The 21,630-nt window shown below is 39.8% G+C and overlaps 1 protein-coding gene across 1 annotated transcript in view; it reads right to left on the bottom strand.

The window, feature by feature from the left end:
• Positions 1-2,063: 2,063 nt before the first annotated feature.
• The window catches only part of CLN8 (CLN8 transmembrane ER and ERGIC protein), a 285,257-nt gene continuing 265,690 nt past the window's right edge, over positions 2,064-21,630 (bottom strand). The window contains exon 3 of the mRNA XM_069606089.1: positions 2,064-11,875. Coding sequence (XP_069462190.1) covers positions 11,555-11,875 — 321 coding nt within the window. The 3' untranslated portion in view covers positions 2,064-11,554. The remainder of the gene's footprint in view (positions 11,876-21,630) is intronic.

Raw genomic sequence — 21,630 nt, 5'->3', positions numbered from 1 at the left:
GGTAGTTATAGATCTTCTCACCAGGTGGGCAGAGATTTTGATTACTTCTAGTATTACGGGTAAAACCGTGGTGGAATTTTTATCAAGTATATGTGAGAGAGAAGGATACCCGGAAAGTATTCTTTCCGATAACGGTACCCAATTTATGTCTAAGGAAGTGGCAGATTTTTGTAAAAAATTTGCCATTAAACACAAGACTAGCTCGATCTATCATCCACAGACCAATGGGGTGGTAGAACGTTTTAATAAAATCCTGAAAGAGACCATCAGAATGGCGTGGATCAATGGGTTGAATTGGGAGGATGCCATTAGGGAAAAAATAATTGCCCATCGTTTCACCCCACATACCAGTACTGGTGTTTCTCCTTTTGAGCATAGCAGAGGAAGAAAAGCAAACACAAAATTAGCTCCCATTTGGATTATTAAAGAGGGTGAAGAAATAAAAAAAAATCTGAGTAATGCAAAAAAAAAAATCAGGGAAACACAAAGGAGAAACAAGGTGAACTATGATAAGAAGGTACATAACAGCAAGTATGATATGTGTAAAGCTGTTGGTCAGTTTGTCAAAGTATTACTCCCTCCTGCTCTAAGGAGTGGACCATGTAAATGGTCCAATCCTATTAGAGTTATAGAGGCGTTTCATAATGCTGTCAGGACGGAGGACAAAAGAATATGGAATGTAGAAAGAATTTGGATGTGTGAAAATAATAAGTGTATCAGGAAAGAAATAGGTAACAAGAAAGGAATGAAAGATGTAGGCAAGAATACAGCTAGAAATGTTAAGATATTCAGAAAGTCAAGCAGTGGTGAGGAAAGTAAAGTTAATAACACTGTGGAAAAGGGATATGATGGCAAATCTGAGCAAGTTAAATTTTCCTTGCCAAGTAATTCCAGACATGGAGGATGTACGTCCAGAGTTGGCAGATCCTATCGGTTACCAAAGAAGATGGAAGACTATGTGGAGTTCTAGTTAACCAACTGGAACAATTGTTACAGAAATTGTATATAGTTTGTGTGTAAAATTATAAGGAATATAGTTTGTTAATATAATATAAAGGGAGGGAGATGTGTAGTATTTATTATTATAATAGAATCTGCCTGATGACTGAGGGACATGCCTGACCACATCATGGTGTGTAATAATAGAACACTTGGAACTCAGAGGCATACAGGGTTCTAGAAGGATGGACTGTAGTTGAATGATAACTGTCCAGCTCCCTCTGCTACTAGTTGTCTCCCTCCTCCTTTTACTACATTGTAATGTAGTTATATTAACTTAATAAATATATATTACATTTCCACATTGATCGTCTTTGTAATACTTACCGCGGCTACTTCATCCACCAATAGATGGGACCGAAACAGCATCCTGATTTAGGTACATGTGGACGAAATCCCTCCCCAGAATCAAAGCAACTAACAACAACTTGATCAAAACATGAGGGATGTAGTTGGCGTTGAAAAGAGCAATGTGGGAAGGTTGTACAGGCTGAATTGGGAGGAATCAGCATAGTGTAAAGGTAGCTGCATTGTTTGAGTAATGAAACCAAGCAACAATAGAACCAATACAGAATGTTGAAGTGGGAGACTCCTTTGTTGCTCTCCTTTGCTTGAGCTTCTGGATCTCCCAATCCAATTCTGCAGTGATCCAGTGGGAATCGGGATGTGACAAAATGACTACTGCTCAGAGTACATCAATGAGTAGTAAAAACACCTACCCAGTCACACACCAGTATGAAAACAGTAGTGAACCCAATAAATAAAAGAGGAAAATCCTGATAGATAGTCCTCCTTTAGGGCACTGAGATTTGCAGGTCTAGGGCAAGTTACATTCTTCAGGAATGCTGGGAGCAGAAGCAAGTCACACAATAGTTGTGTCTTTCCAAAATAAAAAAGAATGTCCATCTAACGTTCAATAAAAATAGGATCTTTAATTAAGCTAACAAAAATGAGTAATTTATTTTCATTTGAGTTTTTTCTATCGCGCCACCTTTTAAGAAGAGAATTAAAGGCTTTTTATATCGAAAATCCTACAATTGCATAAAGATATCTAGACCAAAACAAATGCTCCAGCATTAATTCATTTAATACAAAGTCTTCACAATAAACCTTCTCAGATTAATTAAAGCTTAACAATTGCAAAGTTTCAATACATTTCTAAGTTTTACAAAAACAAAGGTCCTTAAAAACATATTTGCCTTTCGACTGGTCCCTAATACATAATTAACAAGCAACATATTGAAACAAAACATAACATTTTGCATAGTTTTTACAAGGACATTTCTGTTTAGAAGGTTGTATGAATTAAAATCCAGGAATACATTTGAGGCATTCTTCAAAGGAATGTGATCTCTAAGTGATTTGGATATTCATCTAATCTCAAATAGGGAATTTTCGATGACGTTTTGCACACATTTCATCATTCAAGTGATGATCATTAAAATCTAACTCATCATATTTTTCAAGCCATAAAATGTACAAACACTTTGCATTTATCCCCCAAGCAGCATTTCCCATGAATTAACGTAATGAATGGGGATTTGCAAATCTAATTTTAGAATATAATGTGCACCTCTGCAATTTAGCGAAAGCAATTGAAGAAGCAGCGTCGGACACGTTTTAACTCTAACATGTGCTGGTAAATGTGCAACACTAATACAAACACTCAGTGCCCACCCCTGTGAGGCGGAAACACAGACAGTTTTAAAACTTGGGACACACTGGATTTGTAGACAGGGGAGCTAAAACAATGATTTCAGCAGCAACTGTCAAAGTTATTGAGGTTTTTAAATAGATGTATGGACAAGGGGACTTGCTAGTTAATACAACTCTTTAAAGTAGCACAGGAGTACAGAACCACCTCAAATACCTTCAATCCTTTTCTCTTTGTGACTCAACACAAAGGGAAAAAGCTCATGGGTGTTTTACTGCAGTTCAGCCAGTGTCAGGACTGTTATGATGCTCGATTGCAAGTAGGCATTGAGACGATTCGAGGAAGGCACACCCAGTGGACCGAGTCAGCATTTGGTATTGGTCGAGTAGACTGCTTCCAGCTGTTTGAGTCGGCGTTCGAATTGGGTCATAACAATGTTTCCACTAGGTCAATGCTGGCTGGTCTTCGAGTCGATAAGCCTCAATGGGTTAAGTTGAAGGGAAGCATAAAAATAAAAATCAATCACTTGGGGTACCAAAGGCATCACTGTAGGTCCTGTAGCATCTCGAAGTGAGGCATAAAACAGTATTTGGGGCTGCTTCTGGGCTTCCAAGTTGTTTGGGGACCCTGTCTATGGTCCTAGGTGCAAGGGGAGTCCTTGATTCTGCACCTCCAAATCAGGTAGGCGACAGGGCATGAGCAGGCATCGTTAACCTCCATGAACAGGATCGTGACTCCAGTGTTCAAACAGCAGATAGGCCTTGGTCGACAACAGTGAGCCCAAATATTCACTTGGGATGGTTAGGGAGAAGTGCATGGCCCTTTCAAAGTCTCCAAGGAAGGCGGCTTTGGAGCAGAAGCTATTCCCAATCAGGTAAAACCAGGACTCGTCCAAACCCCAGAATGCTGCAAAATTGTGTCAATAATTGGGTCAATGAGAGCCATGCACCCACTTGCACCACAGTCCATGTTGGTGGGTGTGAGCTTATTCAACTGGTGGAGATAGTGTCAGAACAAGCAAGGAAGGCGGTTCTCTAGCGATTCTGTGCCAACAAGGTGGAAGTCCTCAATAGCAACATAGGGGTTTATGCACACTAGACAGTTAAAAGGAGTGCCTCTTGGACAATCTCACTGGCCGGGGACAATGGAAGCATGTGCCATCCCACCACAGGGGGAAGTACAAAATCCCTGGGCCAAGTGCTCAAGAAGAACTACACCAGTTTATGCAGTACAAAACTAGAATTCTTGTATGTGCCAATATTAGCAGCCACAATGGAGATCATTTCCTGAGAAGAAAAAAAGAAAGGAATAGCTTTGAAATGTGTTTAATCTTTTATCAAAGGACTGGAAACGCCAGCAGAAGGGAAGAATGTCATAATCACTCTGGGAGGTTCAGACTATTGTGGCACCTCAGCCAGGTACTGGTGAAGGTTAGCTTGATCAGTACTTCAGGCCAAGAACAAACAAGCACCAACCAGTACAAGACTATGTTGGCATCTCAGGGCAAGCAGTAATGAGAAGGGCTCAGGAAGCAACCATTCAAGAATTCAAGAAGCTCCTCTTGCCATCCATGGTAAATGGTACTCGGGAACATGCCTGTAAATGTTTTGGGGAAAACAACCAAAGCTTTCACCGATGAAAGTGTAAGCCAAATGCCAGGGTCAATAGTCCATCACAAAAGCAGCAGTCGTGTCATAAGTATGCAGGGCACAGATCCTGCTGGCAAACCCGATGAGGGTGGGTCTTTGAGAAAGACCACACCAGGGCTGCAAAGCTTGAAGCCTTGCCTTTTAGGCCCAGGAAAATAGGAAAGTACAAAATAGAATGCATAGGAAGCCAAAAGGGGATGTAGAATTTCCTGAGTGTGCTAAACTCTTCAAGTGCAGTAAGGAAATGGGTTCAGTACCTAACAAGTGGATAAAGGAGCGGATACATGACGTGGTAAAATGGTTTAAAAAAAAATTAAAATTAAAATAAAAGCACATTTTACGAAAGCAATATGCAATACAGGAAAACTGTGCCATACCAGAAATCGCTAACAGAGTCAAAATATGTTTTTTTAAAAGGTAGTTAAGTTCTGCCTACGGCGTTGCAATGCACACAATAATATTTCGAGCCAAAAGGACTTGCAGTTTGTGAATTCCAGATCAAGGCCATCACACCATAAAAACATCATATTCACCTTAATTATAACTGCAGGTGGTCCTGTGCTCATCAATCGACTGAGGTCCTGTATGGAGTCAGGTACATTTTCTTCAACTGAACATCAAAGAACCGCCGACCAACAATGTTGGACATTCCTGCTACTGCCTCTATTAACCGCTTCTACTAAAAAGTGGTCAACCCATTGCAGGCTTCCATGGAGCACTTGCTTCCCAACCAGTGTCAGACCAATGCAAACCAGGAGTCTGACAGACACAGATTTATGATATGCCAAGCGCAAGAAGAGATGTAATTCTCAATATATCAGACAAACACTTACTGAATATGCTTGCACCACTAGAACATGGTAGTTAATGATTTCCTCCTCTTAATGCACAAACCTACTCAAAAGGTGGTCATTTCTAACCAAGTTTGAAACTCTGCAGCTTATACAACCCCTGAACACAGTACCATGTCGAGAACCCAAAGGTTGCCCACTCGGAAACCTTCGGTTCAACAAACATCAAGTCACCTATTGACCGATGTGTTATCTACATATTACACCCAATCATAAAATGAGGTCATATATATAGCCTCAGTTGCCCGACATGACTTTCGAATTACCTTCCAAGAAAGATGTATGCAGCCATCCACGTGACAATTGGTCTGTCTCAGTCAACAAGGAATTAAGGTATGTGGAGTTCAGGGCTCCAGATAAGAGTTTGAACTGAGAGTATTTTACTAATATTTGGAAGATGGAGTAAAATAATTTTTAGGCAGAAACGTAATTCCCATACGCAATGTTTTTTGTTGTTGTTGTTGAATAAGAAGACAGTTTAACTCTAAAATGAATATCTGTCTATAATCTGTTAGTCTCTCCTTATTATGCAAATTCTACAATGCCCTCTAACGGTTATGCGCCTCTTTAGATTGGGCAGTAATAATAGTAAAGTGCCTACCTGTGGCACTGCAATGGTCGTAATAACCATCCAAAAAGAATTATACAGGGAGGGAATCAGGATGAAGGGAGACCGGTGCCTATGTGTGCGCTGATTTATCTATCTAGATCTAGATCTTTTTTATATTGCGCCATTCGCCCAAGTGAGTGGACTACAATGAATGGTATGTCAGTTTTAGCAGGGGTCCTGTACTCATTTAACTATCCCTCTATCAAACAGTATCGTTTTTAGTTGTTTTTTAATTGAGTTGTGATAGCACAGATCCTAAGATCTAAAGGGAGAGAGTTCCAAATGGTTGGTGCCCGGGCATTAAAGCCAGCACCACCAATCCTTTTTAGAGCCACACATGGTTGATATAACATCATGCTATTGTTTGAACAGAGGGTCCGCCTGAAAGGAACTCTTTTTTTATCCTCGATGAGACATTTCAACACCAGAGCAGAACCTTTAAATTGCATTTGCTGCTCAACAGGAAGCCAATGCAGCTTCCTACGAGATGCAGAAATCTGGCAGCGACGAACCAGTCCACATACAGCACTGCCAGCTCAGTTCTGGGCCACTTAGAGGTGCCCACCAAAGTCTGTTGAAATAGTCCAGCTCCATATTTACAATAGCTGCAGCAATCAGGGCTCCGATAGGTACGTACAGATCTGCCACAATACGTTTGTATAATAGGAGGATGATGACTTAAAATATGAGATGTTTTTTGAAAGAGGTGCAAGACAAAAAAAGACTCCTAATGTTTTAACGGAGTCTGAAACTGTAATGGCATTGCCATTGACTAAAAAGCATTTGTACTGGAGGGTCTAGATTGTGAGTGCCGATGACCGTCTTTGAATCATTCAGAGGCAGTGAGTTTACAGCATATCTGTATGGCTTCAGATACTTTATTAAATCGGTCCACATCTTTGCTATAAACCCCAGCACACAGCCCGGGATTGAAGGAAGAATCCCATTCTCTTGCCTGTACAACTTTCAAGAAATTGGAAGTTCAATTAACTTCAGACAAGAATCTAAATCATAAGGACTTAAGCTGAAGCGCCAACAAGATAAACCAAGTCAAAATACCGAAAGGAAAAATATATCCTTCACAAAAATATTACTTACCTCCTGAAGATCCATATGTCAAGTGGTGAAACACATGTTGAGTTGTAACATCAGAGACTCTTTATCACAAAAATATTCAAAAATGGAAATCTGAATATCTTTGTCATCCTTAGCACATTAACAACGAAGATTAATCTTTTTTGAAAATCAAATACTGTTGGGCAAACGTATCTTTGTTACAAGCGACAATGAAACTCCAAAAATACTTCACAAATATAACTTGCATAGAAAGGGCGTTAATGTTTGCAAATGTACTCTAAATCCATAAATCCCAGTTAGTTTAAAGACTGTCTGTGTGTCATCAGCATAGTTTCCAAACTGGACACCCAGAGACACAAGCAGATCACAAAGGGGTTTAGAGTACACATTAAAAAGCAATGGAGATAAATGTGATCCCTGAGGGACATCACAAGTTAAGTGTTCTTCGCGAGTGGGCATTACCTTTGACCACTGTAGCCGTCCTTGGTCCCAAGAATGACTTGAACCAATGTGCAGGGGGGTGCACTGCCCAACCTCAATCAGTCTATTCACCAACCGTGCGTGGTCGAGCAAGTCAGATTTACGCTGAGTAAAGCTGCACTACCTTCTTCAATAATACCTGTAATATTAGATTTCATATCTAGGACAGCAGTCTCCGTCCCACGATTCATATGGAAACCAGATTCAATAGCCAAAATATAATTCTGTTCCACAAAGTTTTGTTATTGAGTACAAGCAATCCTATCAATTATCTTTAGTATGAATGGAACATTCATAATAGGTCTATAGTAATACCGTGTGTTTCAGTTTACAAAAAAAAAAACTTTCACACTTAGGAAAATTACATGAATATAACAACATAGCCTATTACAAAAATCCAGAAAAACATAACCCAAACATTTCCACAATTTCAATGTAAAATTCTTTCTAACATAAATTAGCACATTAAACACTTAATAACTGTTTCAAATTGCTGAACGCATTTCATGGCAACAATTAGGATCTTCAAGTCTAGCTGACTATTAATTGCCCAGCAAAAAAACCTTTATAAGCGCACATCTCCTCGAGCACATAGAGCCCATTATTATTAGCTTGAATAAATGACTTAACAACATGTTAAATTTAGTCAATTACAACAATTCATTCTTTGCAAAAGTTCATTTTCAATTTTAAATAATAGCAGTCCTAAGGGACAGATGAATGAGATGTGAGGCTTATTCATGCATTTGATCCATAACAATTCACGTGAGGATACGAAGTTCATCGTGGTTTTGTCCCCCAAAAAAACAATTCTGTCAATTTCGAAGTGACTGCAGTAAATTACCAAATGCTTGGTAGATTCCTTTTGTAAAGATCTTTTACAGAAGCAATAGGCATCGGAATTAAAGTACAGCCACTGACTAATACGTTCTTTACAATGAAGCTGATTCAAGCGAAACCGCATATAGATGTCACATATTTTGTTATCGGGGAAACACTCAACATACATCAGCCTGGGTACCCTTTTATGCATGTGTAAAGCAAATTCTTTATAAAACAGGTGAGAACCAATTTCATCTTGAGACTCAACCCAGGCCATTTGATATAGCATTTTTTTTTTAATTTCCCACTCGTGGCAACAGATCTTCTTTTGTTATATTAATGCGTTGTAAAGCATGATCCATTCTTTTCTTAAAAAGATTTATTGAATGTGGATTCTGTAAAGCCAACATCCTCAAATTCCACAGAGTTTCGGGGAGGATTCAACATTTTAACATATGAATTTAGTCGACGCCACAGAAATCAAGCTGATAGGCTAGAAAGACCTTGTTCTATGCGTATACAAGCGTTTGGGACCGAGTTTGCCAAACTCAAAACTTGTTTCCATAGACGTCCTTGAAGAGAGTCAGATCAGATCAAAGTTCTCTTTCTTAATCAGTGGAGTTATCCTTGCCTCTGATATTTTCTGGAACATAGGCATCTTCAAAAGAGCAGTTATCAAAATGTGTAACCCATGGAGCAAGCATTTTTGCAAAATCCCTAAAAAGTGCAGCCGGAAAGATATCCCCCTTGCAAGATGTAGGCTTCATACTATGTATGGTCTTCATTACCTCCATTCCGCTTACTTCTTTAAATGAAAAGGACAAAGAATTTGCATTCATTATAGTATCAGAGCATATCAAAAGGAGGGTCAGCAGGTTGTAACAATTTAACCTGGTCACGAATGCCATGTTGATGTTTCACTGTTTTTTTAATAAAGCATTGAGTGGATGTCTTGACCACTGTACCTTTTAATTCCTGCAACACAATTCTTTGGGTTTTGTTTTTGTCTGTTCTACTCTCATATTTAAATTATTTTCTTTGGCTTTGAACACTTTCCTTAAAAGCCCTGGCTGCCAGCTTATAGATTGCAGCTGTCACATTAGACGGATGTTTCCGCCACTGCATTATGCCTTACGTTTTGCCCCTCTGACATGCAGAACCTCTGTGCTAAACCACCAACTGAAACTAACCACTTTGTTCATTTTCATTGGTTTTAGTTGGGCCACAGTGAAAAGCTTGGTTTGTTGCTGTTCTATAAAAAGAGGACAAAAAGACATCAAGCGGAAGATTGTTTTCCAAGGAAGGTAATAAAGGCAATACTCGAGAATCAACAGCCTCAATATATACTTTTTTACAATTTCGACTTAAAATAGGTCTAACAACTTTCAGGGATTTCCCAGGAAAGAGAGGAAAGAACCTCTAAGAACACATGGAAATGATCTGACCATATGCATTCTTACACATATGTTACCCGTGTATTCTGGTTTTTGGATAAGTTCCAGTCCAAGGTGTTTCCCCCAATATGTGTTGGGGAAGAAACATGTTGATAGAAGACAACAGATTGGAGTGTTTGCAGCATTGACAAGGCCTCCTGGTCTAAAGGGTTATTAGCCCATATTTTAAAATCCCCAAGGATAATGAAAGTGGTTTCTTTGGAGACACCGCCAATAAATACAAGAAGTTGCTCTTCAAAGAGCGGCGTAGATCTAGGGGGACTTTATAGTAACAAAATGCTAAGTGAATTAACTGGGTTTGTTTATTTGTAGTGCGCACCAGACCCAAGAGTATCAGTGTGCAAGAAGTAAGAATACATTCAGCTTTGTTACATGTAAGAATAAGTTGATGTTCAGTTTTATCAACATAGCTTCATATTGATCAAATTTAGGAAAAGTGGACATATAGAGATTCAGTTCTTAAAGATTACTGCAACCCCCCGGGCCCCTGCTCCCCTCACGGTCAGTGTGGAGGCAGGAGTAGCCAACTGGAATGGCCATAGTCACTGCATGGTGAGCTGTTTCATGAATCCAGGTTTCTGTAAGAAGTAAAACATCAAGATTGGATTCCAGTATAAAGTATGAAATTTCAGTAGCATGTTGAACTAGTGAGCGAGTATTAAGAAGGAAACATTTCAGTGTATTGCATGGATCCTCAATAATTAGGTTAGGACTAATGCGGCTGCTAAAATCATTGTGATTATGCTCATGGTTCGAAGTGTCTGGATGGGTTGTGAAATGCAATCTTCCCATGAACTATCCTCAAACATGGCATTGAGACGTGCCCTGCGATTTCTTTGGATTGCTGCAATGAAGCTAAATTGAGTGGCCATGTGTATCTAATAGACGGCGAGGGAGTAGTATAATATGAAAATGAAGAGAAAGTCAGTGGGCAGTAACAGTAAACACTTACCTTCCACAAACCGACACAAACCGTCTAAGACACGCCGATGCACCTGACTTGATCTTAAAATGTGCAAAGAACTATAATTATCTTGTGAATTCTAGTTCAGGGACTAGTTTGCACCGTATAAGCAGAAAACAGACTAAAGATACGGGCAACACTAAATCACATTAATCTGCCTCAAGGGAGCTTAAATTACACTTAGAGCATACAACATGGTATTGCTAAAAGATTTTTAAAAATTCTGAAAGTCGCTAAAATCCTAAAATCAATACATTTTCATATAGCAAATAAATCCAAAGCAGTTCTACATATGAAATATCAGCAACAAAATTATATATATTTATATAGACTATATAAATATAATATATATGTTTTTTGTCTGGAGTATGGGCCTTTTTTGTTTGTTTTTTTAAACGTAGGAAGGGTGTCTGGTTAGCTGAATATCTGTAGGGTTGTAGGGAGTGGATGTAAAAGGAATACACAGAGCATTATATTCAGTCCAGTCATATTGCATTGAAGGCTTGTGTAAACAAAATTAAAGCAAACACTAATTATACATCTTGATGCCATAAAGTAGGTCCTGTATGATGACAAATGTGATTTTCTATTGAAAAGGTATTCTGTTCATCAATAGGGCATGACACACATTGGATACCTTCAAGAGTTTATTTCATCTGAATTTATGTTCAGCATTCGACCTACCCAGAGGGTCTCGAAGCACCTTACATGGTTCAAAGGTTGAAAAGGTGAGAGGTGAAACAGACGTTTCAACATATTTTCAGTATAGGAAGATTAGGATAGACAAGTGATAATTGGAGAGGAGGGAAGGGTTAGAATGTGTGAACTTTGCTTTCCCTTAACATTTTAAAATACTTGTATTCCATGTAAAGACATAAGAGGGTGTAGAAAATGCATCCTCCATTTTGAAGCTATATGTAAATACACATCTCAATATGTTAATACTTTGTCTAGGCATAGTTTTCCATTCTAACACAGATGGTATTAACTAGGACTAAGTTATTTTCTTTTGAATATTTCTGTTTGTCTTTTCCAAATGATTGTTAGTTGCAGCTCTTGCTTCGAAGTTCCAGTCAACGGGTGTTAAGAGCTGTTGAGTCTTTTTGTGGGTCCAATATGGATTTAATATGAAGGTCAGAATGCATAGGCCAGGAAGGACTACCAAGTTGTACAATAAAGGGACCTCATTTAGAAGCTTGCCCCAATTACAGAAACACACCCACCACATGTGGTATGTAAGGATCATGCGGCAATGAAACATATGGATCATTATCCACTGGTTTGCTTTCCAAAATATAGTCTCCGACCAGCCAACCTAAAAGAAATAGAAAAGAAGAAAGTCAAATGCAAATAGAAAAACATAGAATTGCTTCACACCAAGGCTTTCAAAGAATCATTAGATAATGATCAATGTTTTACATTATTTAAAATCACAATACATCTGGAACATAAGATGTGAACAATCCCTTTTCCCATTGAACATATTTATTGTGACTCGTTATCATTACATTGCTATTTTCAAAGCGTAGGGAGAGGGAAAAAAACATTTTTCAGCATGGCCCAAGGCTGCATTCCTGGTCTTGAACAAAAGAGACAAAATATAAGTGAGGTAAGTTGGCTGGGGTGGGGGTCAAAAGAGGGTGAAGAGGGTTGTGAAGGTCAAACAGCATTCACAGCCAAGACTGAAGAAGGAAGAGATGGTTCAGAGAGAAGGTGAAAGGGAGGAGGGCAAAGGTGCTTTTATCAGTCAAGTCATTTGATGTTATGTGTGAGGTCATCAGTGATGTAATCTGATGTCATCATGGTTGTCATATGCAGTGCAACAGCGGGTGAGCAGTTAAGGTGGATTTGCCTAAATTATCTGTTGAATTTCAAAGGTTTCGTTGCGTTCAAATCTTTGCCTTAATGTCTCATTAAATAAGGTTTTTTCTCAACTATATCTATCAGGGAAAACGGTTGCAGGGATGTTAAGGTGAAAATTGAATGCAACAAAACACATTGTACCTAACCTTTGTATGTGCAACTGTATGCAACATTTGACTTGCTTAAGCCAAAGTGCCCAGCTACCCCAGGGTTTGGCTGCACTATATAAATAAACAAACCAAACCTGAATTTCAGGTGAAGCCACCTTAACTTTGCACCCTCTGTTGCGCAGCCTATGACCACAATAATGACATCACTGGTGACATCATATAGGACTTGGGTAATAGGTTTGTTTCTTTAAATGACAATTCTAAATTGTACGATTTTCATACTTGGCCCAGTTCCAGCCAGCAGTTTTTGCTGTGCACTGCACACAATTTTAGACTTTTTCTCTATAGGGGAAAATTAATGGGAGCAGGCCGAAAACAGCATTTTTTGCTTTAACACTTTAGTTTTCTAAATAATCTTTCACAAAATTTCCAGTCCGGGTGTGTCCCGATGACACATTTTTGTTTGCAAAATATCAGCCAAATCCATCATGCGAGTCAAGGCTGTTAGCAATTTAAGGCGAGTATTAAGATCCATAGAAACCCGAAAATGTAATTTTCTTTTTTTTGTGTGATTTTGGTAGTTCACACAAACAATTCAAATACAGATTACCCAATGACACAAATACAAAATTCATCAACAATAACCGCTCATACAAAATAGACAAAATCATCACACATTACAAAATATCTAATATTCTATTAATTAAATTCATCTTTTAGCAACCCCTTCACCAATTAAGTTTAAATAAACCAACATGGCAAACATTTAATGACCGCAATTGTAAAAGTGTCTCCTCGAAGCCTGACAACCTCTAGTAAAATATTAAGAAATTTAACAACAGTCCCTTATGAGTAAACTTTCCAAGCTGAATAAGCCTACAGGTCTCGCTGTTCCATGTAATAATGTCCCTGCAAAAATGTTGCCTGGCGAAAAAGTCGCCAAAATTTGGCTGTTTTTTGCGGGGACATCATTCCATTGAACATGCATCGGACACCCCCAGAACCCCTGCTCCCCTTGACCCCATATATATGGTCACCATAAATAATGTGGCCACAACCTTTTCCCGGCTACATTATGTATGGGGACCACATATATGGGGAAATTATTACCCGATACCAGTCTCGCGGACCGAGCAATGAATTAGTAAATGCTCTTTTGCATATATTACAGTATCCCAATTCGTTACCTTGCAAGTTTGACCCAATTTGACATACGTCTCCTGTGGGCAGTATGTTTAGTCTAAATCACATTAATTGGGTCAGCCAATAAGCGGTGTGAAATTTCTTATCCCAACAGTTTGTCCAACAACAAAAACGACTCATGTGCAATTTATGGGACCAAGCTTTACTGGAATATAGCCTTGTTTACCTGATCAGACTAGATCGATTGTTGACGAATTGACATTCAGTAAGATTGAGTGAACAATTGCTAAAATGATTCAGCGGTTTATAAGATTTTAACTCTAGGATATACCCAAGTTCAACAAACAGCGACTTATAAGGAGGATCTAGCACTAGTTTATACAAAGTAAGGATCCTCCAATTGAGCCAACTTTCCAACAACACAGCGCCCAACTCAAACCCAAGGACTGGGATTGGGATACATCAGGCAATCCAAGAGCCTTTTTCCAAATTCTGGACTCAACCCTCTCCCAAATTATGTTTCTAGTTATTGAATTGATCTCCATCCCATACAGTAATGCGGGAGTTAGATTCTGCTTGTACAAATTAATGATACAAGCGAAAACCTGCAGTATTTAACTAGTATTTACTTCATTTGTGATACTAGTGCGTCTGCTTTCTCCAGGAATCTAGCCAATACTCAACTTCTGCCACGCAAGGCATCCCTCGTAAAACCCAAGTATAAAATACTAGATACCGGGGGAATGAACTGACCACTCAGCACGCAGTTATATTACATTTGTTTTCCGGGATTTTTACAAAATCTTATAATGTTGGTTTTTCTACCATTAATAACCAATGCATTACTTTTAGCATATGCATCAGTTGCATTTAGAAGACGCTATAAAGTTATAGAGGGTCCCAAAATGTGTGGTTATTCCCATAGACGCAATGGAAAATAAATGTTGCTCATGTCTACAGCCAAAACCGCTGGATGGATTTTCACCAGATTTGCAGCAGGAGCAGCGGCTTGGTCCCGAAAGCGTGCTTTTGAAATGTGGTGTAAAATCGTCCAGTAGTTTTTATTTTTTTAAAAGGCCAAAAAGTAGGTAAGAAAACAATTTGTGATATCTGGGTTCGGTCCGGAGACTCACTTCCCTATTCGGTCTGCGGACGGGCTTCTGATTGGTCCAGAGAACGGCGTGATGTTCGCAGACATTGGACGCGCCCGCTGATTGGATGGTAAAAAGCACGAGGTGCGTAATTTTTGGGAAATGCCCGCCATGTTGGATTCGCAGTCAACATCTGTTGTCATCGAACATTGCAGTAAAAACGTATTGAAAGACACAACATTGCACTTGCAAAACTAATGAAACAATCTCTGGGGAGGTGAGGGGGTATGAGTATGGGATGGGGTATGGCCATAAAAAGCAAAAAAAAAAAATGGCGTTTTTTCATCCCCGAAGTTCGAACAGTCCGGGGACATCCCTGTAATTTTTGCAAACATTTCAGATTTTCAGGGGCATCCATACATATTTTCACATTACAGGGTTGGTGAAAAACAGTTTTTGGATGGTGTATAACTTTGGTACCACTCAATGAAACTGTATGAAATTTGGTGAGATTATCCTAGACGTGACCTTAAATGGGGCTGTTTTGCCAAGAGGGAACAAAATTAGAGGTGGGGGTCCCAAAATATTTGAAAGGCTTATACATTTGGAGCTGTTTTAGGAATCTGCACAAAAAGATTTAAGACCCAGATTTGAATGTTTTTGCACAGTTTGGTGGGATTCTGTGAAGAGGGGGCAAGATTAGAGGGGGTTTAACAATATTAGACGGGTTATAACTTTGTTGCCGTTTGACGAATGTTCAAAGATTTTAAAAAGATTATAGACTTAACTTTGAATTTTTCTGCAAAGTGTGAATGGATTTTATCAACTGGGAGCTAAATTATAGGATTATTTTATGTACGTACATTTTGACACTTTCAAAAAATAAAACCTGGATGGATTTGCAGGAAAGCTGTTCAAGGAGCATTGGCAAGGACATGAAAGCATTGTTTTGTAAATATGTATGTGTCTTACTTTTTGAAAAGTGTCACAATGTAGGAACAACAAATAGTGATATACCATTGGCGACTGAGGTATAGCTGGTGGCCATGGGCGGTGGCCAGATAGTCTAGGGCCCACAATCCATATGCCTTGAGAAAGACTCTAGAGTCGAATTACGTGTCGGCTGAGTTCCAACAATAAATGTAGCATCAAGAATGGTTTTGAAGACTGCGTCATTACGACAACAGTTAATTATTGAATAACCCAGTGCTGAGGTGAACAGGGCTCTCACACTCCTATTCGAAACCTACCACTTGAAGGAAGGGCACCTTCACAAAAGAACCCCATGACCAGCAGCAGGGAAATCTGTTTAAAGTACTAGACGAAGTGCAGTGATCTACCCATTCTACCGCCCTGCAAGTACTTAATAATCATGTACTCTGATTTGATTGAGCTATGCCGCATGGCCGAACCCTAGGTTTGAATGGGAATAAATAGTTTGCTTGCAGCTGCAGCCTGAAGTGCTGTACTGAATGACGAGAAACCTGCCCGAGGAGCATCAACAAGGACCTAAACGCATGTTTTTGCAAATTTGTCCTGCGTTTTATTTATTTTTAAAGTGAGGAAACACAAGTACAATATATAGTGATATAAGTTTGGTGCATGGAGAACGGGCCTGGCTATCAGCAAGTACGAATTCCTACTTTGGTTTACATATTGGGGCATGCAGCACGGCAGAAGCTGTAGGTTTAAATGGGAAAATAATCTGCTTGCGGCTGCATCCCTGAGTGCTGGACGGGATTGCAGCCAAGATGTGCGAGGAGCATCAGCAAGAACCTGAAAGGATGTTTTTGCAAATCTGTCTTGAGTTATTTTTTTGAAAGCGTGGAAACGCAAGTACAAAAAATAGTGATAACTTTTCTGCCGTGGGCAGAGGGCCTGGCCTTCAGCAAGGCAAAGATCTTCTCTGATGTGCCTATTGGGGTATGCTCTGGTAACTGGAGGGATGGCCCGACTACGGCAGAACATTGGGCTGGAAATACTAGATCAACAATGGGGGCTGTTCTGACATATAACGTTTTCTGGGGACTACTGTTTGACTTGAGTAGGGCTAGGTTATTTCTATTATGTCAAGATAGATACAGAAACACTTTGAATGTGAAAATGCATCAAAACAAGTTTCAGACACAAATAGATTTCAATCAATCAGATTTTTAAATTTATTTTGCTGCTGGATGCATTTAATAATCATGCATCAATAGTTTTTTTGGGGAAATAAGTATTTGTTGAAAAAAACACAATCGGAAAATACAAAAAGTTAATTCACAAGAACAGAGTTTGCAAGGAGGTTAATTATTAGTCTTAACATTTCCTCAAGCAACTGTTTATGGCAAGATAAATTGCAAAATAGGAAAGTGTTTTGAAAGAAACACTGTGAAACCACCACCTATAGTGACAAGTGATTAGCATGTAGTCCATACATAACAACCAAGACAAAAGCAATGAATGAGAAAACTCTTGGTTATTGTAGCCAGGCGGGAGGGTGACCTAACAAGTGGTCGACGTCTAGATATTGATCAAAGATGATGTTGGGACCAGAAGGATTATGGCGGTGCTGGTCGGTAAGACGTTTCGGCTAAGTGCCTTCATCTTGGGCCTGGGATAGGTCTCCCTAAAAAATAGAGACAGGGGGACTCTCTTAGTGACTGAATTGAAAGTTTAAAAAACTTTTGTTTGTTAAAAAACACAAGACATAATATTTCCATAAAAATGGTACACCACTATGAAATCAGGGACAAGGGAAACTGGGGACTGACCTTAGGGGCTGCAGAACTCCCTGGAACTGGAAATACTGTGAATGGTATAAAATGCCAAATGGTTTAGGCTTCTGGCAACCGGCTGTGGATGGCTGCAAGAATCAAAGAACATGTAGTTCTAGGTAAGGATGCTGCTAGTGACTGTCAAAGACAGAAAAGAATGACCCAAGTGTACAAGAAATGGCATGTGCTCACCTTGCTAGGTTGCACCTGTGTGGTAAAACACAGGAAATGCGCAGGGTGCCGGTAGAGTGGCGACTGTTCACAAGGACATGGAGCCAGCACGTAATGGTGGCTGGATGGGTCTTATTTACCAATATTGCCTGTAGTTGTCCTGTGAAAAAACACAACAAAATGCGTGCGCCCGTTAAATAAAATGGTGATTTAACGGTTTGATGGTGAGGATAGGGACTGAAAAGAGTGGCAGAGTAGGGAGGAGTATTTACCTGGAAATTAAAGTCCCGGGTTGACTGCAAGCTGGCGTGTGTGGTCGCGTTTGTATATTGCGACTGGAGCGCTCCATTGAAGCTGGGGAACTGAAGAGCCGGGCTGTGCACGGCTGTACTGTGTGCGCATGCGCGCCGGGATTAGTGTATATTTTACTACATGGCGAGTGCGCATGTGCAGGCCCGCTATTCGATAGCGTTAGTAAAAAGTGCATGACTGTACGAGACACTAGTGTCATGCCCTTGGCCCCAACGTTGCGGAATGACAAGTACGTCAAAGTTGTACTGGATTACCTCGTATTGCAATGTTTTGTGTAATAAACTGCAGACCTGTGTGAACAGTATGGAGGTCAGATGCAGACTACTGGTAGCATTCGGGGGCAATATGTAAAAAAAAAGGAAAAAAGTTTGGAACTGTAGGTGTGTATTATCAAGCAGAAAAATGCCTGGTTTAGTGGATGTGTAATTGGGGTGCTCTGGTAAATGAAATGCAGTTCCTATAAGATGACTGCACGGAATGCTCCTAAGCTACAAAAGTGTGAGGCTAAAGGGAAGATTAGTAGGGGAACTTGTTATGGGCCCTCAATGGTGGGATCTTCAAATGACATGAGAGATGGAGGTCTCACAGGAAGGGGAGACAGCCGCTTTACATGAAGATGTGTAACTATCTGCTGAAGTATGTGGGGCCTTTAGCCCGGTAGTAGTGCTTTTCAATTTAAAAATCCACCATGCTTCTTTGTGGTTGAGTGAGTTGGTGGCATTACTCGTATTTGGTACTGAGTCTGCTATCCACCAGAGGATATCGTCTGGACCATGATGGTTTTCAATATAATGTTGTACCATTGGGGCAGTGGCAGATTTACATCGGATTCTAGATCTATGTTCTCCTATCCTTTTGTGGATTTGCCTAGTTGTTTGGCCAACGTAACGTAAACCACAAGGACATTCAATAATATAAATTACATTTGCCGTTTTGCAATTTGTAAACTGTCCGAGTTCCCAATCTTTTTCTCCGATCCTAAATGAAGACATTTTTCTGGTAAAGCGACATACTGTGCAGGTGCCACAGGGGTGATGACCTCTTATTTCCCACATATTCCAGAGCGTTGATCTTTGTGATTTCTTCTCCAGTCTTGCATGTGATAGCATGTCCTTCAAATTCTTGGATCGTTTGAGTGCCATTCTTGCTGTTTTCTCTTCCGGCAGGCTTAATTGCACCAGGGGCCAGAATTTTTTCAAAAATCCCTTTAAGCTTGGTTGTGTCAGGGCCAAAAGTGGAGACAAATGTGATGGTATCCTCTTGGTCCGGGTTTTTCATTTTGGGTGTTAATAAACTTTCCCTAGCGTATATTTGGCTCTTTTAATAGTCCGACTGACGAGTTTTCTGGGATATCCTCTTTCTTGTAGTTTATGTTTGAGTTTTATTGCATGTTCTTGAAAATTACTCATTTCAGTGCAATTTCGCCTTAGTCTCAGGAATTGGCCATATGGGAGGTTATCCCTTAGGTTCCTTGGGTGATGGCTTGTATAATGAAGTAGGGTATTTGTCTCAGTCTCCTTTGTGAAGTGGTCGCATTGCAATTTGCCATTCTTGGCTAAAATGGTCAGATCCAAAAAATTGATGGTACTTTTGCTGTTTTGCATAGTGAATTTTATCTCTTGGGTCTGGATATTGATCTACTCAAAAAATGAGGTAAGGCTGTTTTCATCCCCGTTCCAAATAAGGATGACATAATCAATGTACCTAAACCAAGAGGAGATTTTGTCTTGAAACGGGTTAGATGTGTCTGACATATTGCCTCTCAAATTCTGCCATAAAAATTATTGCCAGACTCTGGGCAAATGCAGCTCCCATTGCCGTTCCACTTGTTTGGAGATCGTATTCGTCATCAAATGTGAAGAAGTTGTTGGTTAGTGCAAGTTCAAGTAGTTCCACTATAAAGTTAGTGGGAACTCTTGTCTGGGTCATTAAGTGGGTAAGATGTTGTCGGGTGCACTCCACCGCTGCTTCTTGTGCGATGTTAGTGTAAAGGCTAGCTACGTCCATGGTGACTAGGAGTTCCTGCTCGCTGTTGAATTGGCGTCCTTCAAATTTGGAGATAGTAGACATGGTATCTCTGAGGTACGTGGGTGTTTTCTGGCTTAGGGGTTTCAGAAAATAGTCTATGAATTTGCAGATGGGCTCAAGAATTGACCCACAACCTGACAATTGGTCTGCCCGGAGGGTTTTGGCTATTTTTATGAAGTTTTGGTAGAGCATAGAAAGCTGGTATTCTTTTTTCTGAAGTATTCAGGAAAGTTTCTTCACGCTCTGTGATCCACTCATGCTCAAGTGCAAATCTAGTTGTTTCCTGGATTTTGTGTTTTATGGCGGCTGAGGGGTCTTTTCTTAGTTTTTTGTAGTTACCTTCTTCATTTAGTAAATGCATCACCATTTCTTTGTATCTGAATCACAATACCACCTCCTTTATCGGCTGTTTTTATAATCAAGTCTTTGTTTTTGGCTAAGCTAGTTAAAGCCTTGCGTTCACCTGTGGTCAAGTACTGTCTTAAATGCTGTTGATTGGTTTGTAGTTTCCTTATTTCTTTTGTAATACATTTTTCAAATGTAAGCAAGGAGCTGGGTACTTTGTTTTCCATAGGATTAAATGTGGATTTTATTCTTAGTCCGGTGTCATTTTGTTCTGGGTGAAGGTCTTTATCCCTGAAGTACACTTTCCTTCTGATACTTCTGAAAAGGTTGGATAGTTCAGCGTCCAGTTTTAACCAATCAGTATGTTCAGGAGGTACAAACGATAATCCTTTGGTGAGGATAGAGATTTCTTCTTTCGAAAGCACATGTCCTGATAGATTGAATATTGGTATTTCAGTTAGAACCTGCGATTGGTTCTCCTCCTCTGGTTGCGTGGTCCCCACTGGGGGTAGTTGAAAAAATGCAGTAGGGATCTAATGGTTCTAACTGAAATACCAATATTCAATTGATCAACGCTCTGGAATATGTGGGAAATAAGAGGTCATCACCCATGTGGCACCTGCACAGTATGTCGCTTTACCAGAAAAATGTCTTCATTTAGGATCGGAGAAAAAGATTGGGAACTCAGACAGTTTACAAATTGCAAAACGGCAAATGTAATTTATATTATTGAATGTCCTTGCGGTTTACGTTACGTTGGCCAAACAACTAGGCAAATCCACAAAAGGATAGGAGAACAGATCTAGAATCCGATGTAAATCTGCCACTGCCCCAATGGTACAACATTATATTGAAAACCATCATGGTCCAGACGATATCCTCTGGTGGATAGCAGATCCAGTACCAAATACGAGTAATGCCACCAACTCACTCAACCTCAAAGAAGCATGGTGGATTTTTAAATTGAAAAGCACTACTACCGGGCTAAACGAGATAGACCCCACATACTTCAGCAGATAATTACACATCTTCATATAAAGCGGCTGTCTCCCCTTCCTGTGAGACCTCCATCTCTCATGTCATTTGAAGATCCCACCATTGAGGGCCCATAACAAGTTCCCCTACTAATCTTCCCTTCAGCCTCACACTTTTGTAGCTTAGGAGCATTCCGTGCAGTCATCTTATAGGAACTGCATTTCATTTACCAGAGCACCCCAATTACACATCCACTAAACCAGGCATTTTTCT

Source organism: Ambystoma mexicanum, chromosome 4p, assembly GCF_040938575.1.
Source record: "Ambystoma mexicanum isolate Mex_15411 chromosome 4p, UKY_AmexF1_1, whole genome shotgun sequence".
In the NCBI taxonomy this organism is placed as follows: Eukaryota; Metazoa; Chordata; class Amphibia; order Caudata; family Ambystomatidae; genus Ambystoma; species Ambystoma mexicanum.
The sequence above is the reverse complement of the archived record's forward strand: the minus strand, read 5'-3'. Positions and strand labels throughout refer to the sequence as shown.